Source organism: Alligator sinensis, unplaced genomic scaffold (assembly GCF_000455745.1).
Source record: "Alligator sinensis unplaced genomic scaffold, ASM45574v1 scaffold107_3, whole genome shotgun sequence".
NCBI lineage: Eukaryota > Metazoa > Chordata > Crocodylia > Alligatoridae > Alligator > Alligator sinensis.
This window is the reverse complement of record NW_005842578.1, coordinates 928,487-937,650: the sequence shown is the minus strand read 5'-3', so window position 1 is coordinate 937,650 and position 9,164 is coordinate 928,487. Positions and strand designations below refer to the sequence as shown.

Sequence of the window (9,164 nt, the reverse complement as noted above, 5' to 3'; positions counted from 1 at the left end):
AGCTTCTCCCCAGGTATGCCCCCCACCCAGCAGCAGGGCTGAGGTTGGGTGGGGGAGCCTTGTCGATGCCCCCATGCCCAGCTCTGGGGACTGGTCTGGGGGCCACGGGGTCGCCTGGGGCAGGCGCAGCCAGAGCCCCAGCCTGGGGGCCCCACGGCTCAGGCCTGGCTGTGGGGTGTGTTGGGCCGCAGCCAGCGCAGGCTGGGCAGGCAAGCGAGGCGGGTGGGCGCAAGGCGCAGGCAGGGCCTGGCACGGGCGGCCGGGATCTCGGCAAAGAAGGCCTGGCGGCGGGGCGGGGGCGCTGTGGCCCCACTCTTCTCCACATCCTCCAGCACGGCCAGGATCTCATGGCGCAGCGCCGGGCTCCGCAGGCCCCGCACATCCAGCAGAGCCACTACATGCTTCCTCCTGTGCAGCAAAGGGACCCATCAGGGACATCTCCCTGCACCTGGGACCCTGGACCTGAGACCCTGGCCACCCCCACCCAAGCACCACGGGGGACAGCTCCCCAACCCAGCCTGCAGGCAGTGGTTGCCTCGCCAGGGCCGTATCAGGCCCCCTCAGACCCTGTGTCAGCACCCATGGTGCTCCAGGCCAGGCCCCGCAGTGTCGGCACCCCCAGGGCTGCCCTGTGGGCCCCTTGTTGTCCCCTGGAGCCGGGGCAGCTTGAGGACGCTGGCCCGGCGTGTTGCAGTGCTTCCTTCCTCGGGCACTTCCCGGAGCCAGGCCGACCTTTCCCCGCCCGCTGCCGGGAAGGGGCTGGGTGCAGGGGGGCTGCCTGGGGCCCAGTTGGAGCAGGGCAGCGCCAGCTGGGCCCCACGGCACTGGGGCTGCATCCCCAGGGCCAAGGGCACAGACAGAAGAGACCACCCCCCAGCCCCAGGGTCTCTTCCCAGTGGGACAAGAGCGGATTTCCCCAGTCCCCAGGGCCTCATCCTGACCGTGGGGCCTGTCCTGGCAGAGGCAGCGAGGGAACAGCCGGAGCTGTGTGTGCACATGCATGTGCAAGGTGGAGCAGAGGGGAGGGCAGGGGAGAATCCCCTGAGCATGGGACGGAGCCTGGAGCCAAGCCCCCTACCCGTGCGGGTCTGCTTCCTGCTGCTCTCCAAAGCCGGATGAGGCAGCAGGAAGGGGGCCGGGAGCGGGTGTGAGACACAGCACACCACAGCTCCCCTGGTGACGCAGGCGCCCGCAGGGCTGGGTATTTATAGCGCCAGGCGGGCAGAAGCTGTGGGGCGCAGGGGCCACATGCCATTGGCCAGCAAAGTGAGGCGGGGAGGCTGAGCGTGGGGCACCCACGTGCCAGGCAGTGCCTGGACCCCACAGCAGAGTCCCAGCCACAGCACCCCGTCCCTGTCCCTGCCAGCCAAGGAGGGAGGTCGGCCCAGGGAAGCTGGGGGGCACATGGCATCTGGGTCAGGCCATCCAGGGGTCTCTTCTGGGCTGGGACATGTGATGCTGGGGAGGGGGGACTGGGCACCACAGCCCTTCCCCCACTTGTGCCACCTCCAGCCCCTGGGGTGGTCACTGTGGGGCTGGGCAGGGGGTGCCACAAACGGGCCTGCGTCCATGCTGGGCATCATGGGTCCCAGTACCCCCAGGGAGTCTGAGTGCGGGTCTGGGGCAAGCGAATCCCAGGCTGGCCCTGCCCCACCCTGGGAGGACCCTCTTGGAGGCTGCCTCTGCTCCTGGCCCCTGCCCCTGTGCCAGGGCAGAGCTGCAGGCAGGGCAGGGCGGTGCGGGGCCCCTCCCTGCCCGTCCAGGAATGGCCCTAATCACCGTTTCCACTTCACCTTTGATCTATTGTTTGTTTGTTCCCGACTGGAGGCTCCCAGGGCCCTGGGACATGCCGGGTGCGGGTCTGGCACCAACGTGCCCTGCCCGCAACCACCTTGGGGGTGGAGGTGGGGGCAGCAACCAAAAGCCTGGAGTGCCAGGCCTGGCCAGGATGAGAAGGCCGTGCTGGGGCGAGCTGGTCCCAGGCCGGAAGGGATAGCACGGGATGCACGTGCCAGGCCAGGGGTCCTGGCCCCAACAGACATGACCCGGAGCCCCCAAGCACTGGGGCCCTGCCGGGGTCAGGGGCTCTGCTGCCCCGAGGGAAACAGGCTCTTTGGGAGACCCCTGGGCCAGGACCCACTCCCTCAAGGCTCCCGCATGGCAGTGGAGGCAGGGACCTTCCCATGGTGGGAGGGAGAAGAGGCGCAGGGAGCTGATAATTGCGTCCCCACCTTTGGTCCCTGCGGGGCCGCACTCCAGTCAGACCACGCCCCTGCCCTGCGCCCCACACTCACCGCACATCGGGGAAGTCCCGCACTAGCAGCCCAACCTCCATCTGCACAGATGCCGTGTCCTCCAGCCCCACGATGTCAGCCAGGTGGGGCACAGCCGCATTCAGCCATGATGCCGTGGACTCCTGGGGGGACGACACTGGAGGGGTCATTCCCACAAGGAAGGGGCATGGCCTGGCTGGGAGGCAGGTGCCCCAGTGCCCACCCATGGGGCAGTGGCTGGAGCCCCCCGGCCTGCACTCACCAGGCGGCTGAAGAGGTCCTGCAGCTGCCGGGCCTCGTCGCTCAGCTTGGCGGCCAGGCGGGCACGCATCTTGGCTGAGGTGCACACAATGCGCACCTGGAGCAGGGGCCGCACGTACTCCACCAGCACCCGCCGGTGCAGCTCAGCCACCAGCTCCTGTGGGGGGCAAGGGTCAGCAGGCTGCCCCTGCCCTGCCCTGCTCCAGCCCCTGTGCGGCTGGAGGCCTTACAGCCCCCTTGGGCCTTGCCCCACACATGAGGTGGGGCAGGGGCTTGTGTGACGGTGGGAGGTGGGAAACTGGGGGGCTGCTCCCTGCCCCCGCCCCCCACAAGGTCCCTGGTGCTGCATTGAGGGGGGGGGGCATGTGAGCCAGAAGCAGGGGGCGGGGGGCACTGGGAGGGGGCACCAGCAGAAGCAGGGCTGGAGAGGGGTGCAGATGGGACCCACCTGGTAGGGTTCGGGCCGCATCCTGCGCAGCCTTTGGGCGTAGTCACGGAACAGGGCGATGATGGTGTCGAAGGCCTCTGAGCTTGTCAGCCATTTATGCTTCATCAGCTTGTTGAAGTAAGGCTGAGGGGAAGCTGGGTCAGCACTGGGAGCCCCTGCACTCCCCTCCCCGCCCCCCCCGAGCCCTGGTACCTTAAGGTCCTCAAGCAGGCGCTGGGCCAGGGCCCGCTGGCAGAGCTGGCTCACCCTGTCTAAGCAGGCGCTGGCCTGGCCATGGGTGTCCTTGCTCTCAGGTGGGTCGCAGCACCCCAGCTGCTCCACAAAGGCCCTGCAGGAGGTGCTGAAGCTGACTGGCCTATGCGACCCCAGGCACCCCCTGCCATCTTGGCACCAGCAGGGGCTGGGCCTCGCTGGCAGAGAGGGCTCAGGGCAGGGGCAAGGGGTCTGTGCTCACCTGAAGGGGGGGCAACAGTTGACTAGGGCAATGGTGCGATCCAGGTAGGCATCCGCAGGGGGGCTGCCTTCACCCTGCCCCGCGTGGAACCGCTCCACCTTCCTCTGGAAGCTGTACCAGGGACAAGGTGCAAGTGAAGGGAAGCTTGGAGCCCCTTGGGCTCACTGCACGCCCCTCCCTGGGGGCTCCCCGCACCGCCCGGAGCCCTGCAACACAGGCCTGGCCCAGCATGCAAGGCATCTTCCTCCTGCCCAGCCCCCACACCCCACCCCCTGGAGACACATAAGGACCCCCACCCTGTACCTCTGCAGGAAGCTGGCCAGACTGGCCAGGCAGCCCCTTGCCATCTGTGCCCCGAACTCGGGTGTGATCTGGGGAGCTCGATCCACGTGCGTCTGCAGCACCTGCTGGGGAAGGGGGTCCCTCTCAGACCTTGCCGCTGGGGTCTGGACCTCTGCCAGGCAGATAGGCCCTGGGGGGCCTCAACCCATCTGGCCCCCCATGGCACTGGGAATCACAGGACCCAGAGTGATGCGGGTGAGGACTGGGATTAGGGTCCCGAGAGCCAAAGCTGCCCTGGGGCTGTGGGCTGGGGGCATTGAGACCCAGACCACTGGGGAGGGCTGGGGCTTGTGCGGCAGTCACAGCCTGGGGCTCATGGGGAGCAGGGGAGTGGTGCCGGGCTGAACGCAACTTGGGGGCGACATGGACACGCCCCCGTACCGTAATCACACGGCTGCTCAGGCTCTCCCGGACGTCTTTGCTCCCCGGCTCGCACCCCCACTGCTCCTCATCCGCCTGCAGCTCCCGTGCCAGCTCTGCCATGATCTTGGCCTGGGGGCCACATGAGGGGGTGGGCAGGGGGCTCGTGGCTCCCCTGCCCCCCAGCAAAAGCCCCCTGGGGCAGTCCCCCATATCTCAGGGTTTCTACACCACTCATGCCCCGCCTTTACCATAGTGACATCCCGCACTCCCTCCAGGACCCAGTACCTCCACGGCAGAGAGACAGGCCTCCTCCAGGCTGCGCTGTGTGTCCAAGGGCAGGAGGGGCCCCAGCTCCTCGGCGCCGAGCAGGGGGGCAATGTCCGGCTGGCCTAGCACCACCCTGTGGGCACACATGCACTGGGGGGTGTTTGGCCACAGCCCCTACCCCACACATAGCCAGGGACCCCGAGCCAAGCCCTGAACCTGGGCAAGACCCCTGCCTCCCACTCCCCTTCCTCTCCTTGGCCTGTGCCCCTGGGGACTCCCAGCAGGGGCAGGGGCAGGGGCAGGGGCAGGGCGGCAGGGCTGGAGTTGCCCAGCGCCATCACTTGGGGTCAACAGATCCCCCCACTCTCCCCATGTTATGCCATGCCTGCCAATATTATCCCATGCTGCCCCATGTCATCCTGTGCTGCCCTGTGTTATCCCATGCTGCACTATGTCATGGCACCCTGTGTCATCCTGAGCTGTCCTGTGCTATCCCATGTTCTGCCCTGCACCATACCATGCTGTGCTGTGGTGCCCTGTGCTATCCTGTGCCACCTTGTGCTGCCCCATGCTATCCCATGTCCTGCTGTGCTACCCTGTGCTATCCCATGTCCTGCCATCCTGCCCTGGGCAGGCACTTACTGGTGGTAGGTGTTGCAGTGCCATTGAAGGAGGGCGTAGAGGTCGGCGATGCTGAGGGGCTGCCGGGCGAGGGCAGCCAGGTGCTGGGCCAGGGCGTGGTGGTAGCTGCGGGCATAGATGCCGAAGGCGCCGTAGGCTGGGGGGTAGACACCCAACTGGTAGCAGCGCAGAGCCCGCAGGTCCCGCACCGCGCACTGCGCCAGCCGGTCCAGCCGGGCGGGCAGGGCCTCAGGGGCATCCTTGGCGCACTGCCCCAGCCGCTCACCCACGGCCTGTGCCACTGCTTTGGCCCAGCGCTCCCGCAGTGCCCGTGGACGCAGCCCCCCCGACCCTCGCGCCACCAGCCAGCGCTCGTCAGCCAGCTCCTCCTGCTCCAAGACGCCCACCAGCAGCGCCAGAGGTATGTAGGGGCCCGGTGCCTGCAGCGCCTCAGCCAGCAGTGCCCACAGCTGGCGCAGCAGTGCCTCATACAGCAGCTCTACATCCTTGGCCTGGCGCCCACCATCCTCCGCCCGCTCGCATTCTGCTTCCAGCTCTAGGATATGGGTATCGGCCGCCAGCAGGTCCCGCCGTTGGATAAGCTCCAGGATCTCTAGCACTGCAGGGATGGGAGGCAAGGCAGGGCTTAACTGGGTCCCCCTGGGATTGGGGGGCAGGGGACTGCGGGCCAGGAGTAAGGGGCATTGCAGGCCTGAGGGGGCAGGGGGTTGAGGGCTTCAGGTCAGGAGTGAGGGGCACTGGCAGGCCTGGGGGGGCAAGGGACTGTGGGTCTTGGGAAAACAGAGCATGTGTCCCAGCCCCTCCCAAGGCAAAGGGCGTCAGAGCCCAGGCCTCAAGAAGCACAAGTAGTTCTGGGCAGACACAGGCAGCTGCACAGGCAATCTGGGACCTGAGGCCTGACAGGGCATGAGACAGCTGGGGGGAGGGGGGAGGTCAGGAGCCCCTAGTGTGGACCTTGCCCTGAGGCCTGCAGCTTCCCCCTGCCTGCTGGCCTGCAGGGCAAAGAGCTCCCGGGTTAGGGGCCATGGCACTGGCTGCAAGGGGCTCTGGGGATCTGGAGACGATGGAGCAAGCAGGGCCCTGCGCTGGGGGATGCAGAGGCATCCCCCTCCTGCCCTGCCCCCAGGGTGCTCCCAGGGGCCCACCTGGCCCAGCTATTTACTGGGATGATAAGAAGCAGGGTCAGGGCTGGGCTGTCCTGGGGTCACAGCCCTGGAGTCCTAGGACCCAACTCCTGGCCCCAAGTCCTGGTAGCCACTGGTATCCCCTAAAGGAGCCCCCAGTGCCCTGTCTGTGACTGCTAGGTGTTACCTTGTGGCCTGTGGCTCCACAGCTGTGTCAGGGAACAACACCTGGCCAGACCCCGGGCCCCGGCTCACCTGACAGCGGCTCCTTGGCCTCAGTGACAGGCTCGGAGTCCAGCTCCGACTCCAGCTCTTCGGCTACAGGTCCTGGCTCAGGTGCCTTGGCAGGGCGCGGCTGGTCAGCCAGCGAGGCGCGGCGGGGCCAGGCACCACGGCCCAGCTTGAGGAAGGCCATGCGCCGGAGGGTGTCACCAGGGCTGTCCCGCTCAGCCTCGCCAAGGCTGGGCTTGCGGCACTGCAGCAGGCTGAAGTCCTCAGAGCGGCGCCGTGGCTTCCGGTGCTTGGGTACCCGCAGGCTGGGCTCTGCCTCAGGCCCCAGCAGCAGGCGGCCCAGGAAGGAGCCACGCTCGGGGCCCTTCTTGCGGAAGGGTGAGAGTCCCACCAGCCGTTCCAGTGTGGCCCGGCGCTGCTGGCACCACTGTTCCCTGACATCCCCGTTGGGCAGCCTGGTGTTGGCCTCCTCCTCCTCGGAGCCAGGTGTAAAGGGGTTGGTGCTGGGCAGGATCAGGGCCTCAGTGCCTCCCACAGGCACCTTCAGCTTAGCGAGGTTCTTCAGGACTGGCATGACTGCGTGCCCGGAGCTGCAGGGGAACGGGGAGGCAGCGTTAGGGTCCGAGGGAGCCTGGAGGCCCCGTCCCTGCCCCCTAGAGACTGGTCCCCGCTGCCTGTCCCTGGTGCCCCCAGGGCCTGGTGCTCAGGGCACCTGTGCATGCACCCCCAGTGGAGAGGGGGCTGGGTCAGGCTGGGCCAGGTCCCTGGGGCCCCATGTCAGGACTGTGCTGTCCTCCCACCCTGGCTGAGCAGCTCTGTGCTGCCTGATCCGGCTGACACAAGTCAGGGCTGCCGGCACAGATTGGGAGGGGCGGAGGGAGGTGTAGCTGCACACGTGAGCAAGGCAGGGAAGGAACCCAGGTGTCTGGGAGTCCTGTGCTGCACTGGAGGGGAGATGAGAAGCAGTAGGGAGGAGTGCCAGTGAGGGAAGAAGTGTGCCCATGGGGTCTCAGGCCCTCTCCCCCCTTCCTATGGCTTGCAGCCCAAAGCAGAGTGAGGGGGCAGCTCCCTGCAGGTGGCCACAAGGCCCCAGAAGGTGAAGTGGAGACTGCCCCCTCACACTAGTGCAAGCCTGAGGCACATGGGTGGCACAGGGATGGAGGCTGCTCAGCCTGGGCATGCATGTGTGTGTGAAGCATTCATCTGCATAGTATATGTGCATGTGTGTATACCTGTGTGTGCATGCATACATGTCTGCATACACATGTACATGTCTGCATGATATATGTATGCACACATATGTGTATGGGTAAGTGTCTGTGTGTGTGTGCATGACCACCCCACTGACCAGAAGCTCCTAATCCACAGGCTCCTGCATCCCCCCCACCCACACCCCCCACGGGGGTCTTGGGTGCAGCTGTCTCCCTCAGGCCAGCAGAAGCCCCAGGGGCAGTGTCATGGGGGGTGGGGAATGGGGGACCAAGGAGGACACAGCCCTGGGGCAAGCTGCACCCCTCCACACACTCCCCACACTCTGCTTACAGGTCCACTGCATGCACATACATATGTATACACACTGCACACATACACACACGTACAATTGCACATGCTGCACACACACATGCATGCACACTGCATGCAGGTACACTGCACACACTACAAATACACAGCAAGTGCACACTGCACATGTTCGCACACATGTGCACACAGTGTATACCATACACATGCACACTGTGTGCGCGCACACATGTACATGCACTATGCACACAGTACATATATGCCCAAGAATGCTGCACACAAGTGCTCAAGTGTGTGCACACAAATGCATGCACCTTGTGCATACATCCATGAATAGTGCACCACCAGGAATGCAAGCCTCTGCACCACATATCCATGATGTGTACAAGCATGGACAGAGAACTGGGTGCATGGCTGCCTGCACATGTCTGCGCCCTGCCTGCACACATGCACCCACGTGGAGACTTGCGTGCACTCTGGCATACACAGACATGCCTACATGCACCCACATAGCCTTACCCACGTTCTGACATGCATAAACATACCTGCATGCACACACGTGTGCACGCACACCCCTACTGGGGAAGGGGCCTGCTGGCTCTCAGATGCCCCCAGTGTGTTGTACCAGCCCCGGGGCCCATATCCGGGAGACGTTACCATCTGCAGAGGGGGCGCAGCTTGGAAACTGAGGAAGTGTCAGCGGGACCAAGCTCCGGGGAGACCATGGAAGGGCACTGCAGCTTGTGCCCCCCCGCCCCGGCCACCCAAGTCCTGCCCGCAGGCCCTGCCTGGGAGAGGGAACTCACGCAGGAGCTCCTCGGGAGGCCGGACTCCTGGGTTCTCCATAGCTCCGGAATGGGACTGGGGCGTGCAAAGCCAGGCGGGGGGTGGAAGCTCTAGCTGCCCATATGGAAGTGGCTAGGGGTTCAAGGGTAGGGTGTCTAGGGGTTCAAGCGAGGCCATCCGGACTCCGCTGTCCTTTTCCGGCAGCGGAAGGGGAGTGGGGTTCAGTGGTCGGAGCCGGACTCCTGGGTTCTGTCCCGGCTGCGTGGTGCAGAGAGGAGGGGATTTTCCGGACACGGCCCCGCGCTGCGAGGGGCAATGGGAGGCAGGCGGACCTGGCGCGGGGACAGCCCCTGGCATGCTCGGGCTCTCCTGCCCGCAGCCCCCGGCCCCGGCGTCCACTGAGCTCCCCGAAGGCGGAACGCGGATGCCTGGGTTCCTTCCAGCCGGCGCCAGGG

The 9,164-nt window shown here is 66.1% G+C and overlaps 1 protein-coding gene across 1 annotated transcript; it reads right to left on the bottom strand.

The window, feature by feature from the left end:
- Nucleotides 1-2,290: 2,290 nt before the first annotated feature.
- Nucleotides 2,291-9,118, bottom strand: EXOC3L2 (exocyst complex component 3 like 2). The gene is given in 12 exon segments (XM_025214325.1): nucleotides 2,291-2,416; nucleotides 2,536-2,691; nucleotides 2,983-3,105; nucleotides 3,175-3,310; nucleotides 3,437-3,547; nucleotides 3,740-3,840; nucleotides 4,160-4,270; nucleotides 4,427-4,541; nucleotides 5,051-5,648; nucleotides 6,430-6,995; nucleotides 8,730-8,857; nucleotides 8,860-9,118. Coding segments are annotated over 12 exon segments (2,478 nt in total). The 5' UTR covers nucleotides 9,067-9,118.
- Nucleotides 9,119-9,164: the final 46 nt, after the last annotated feature.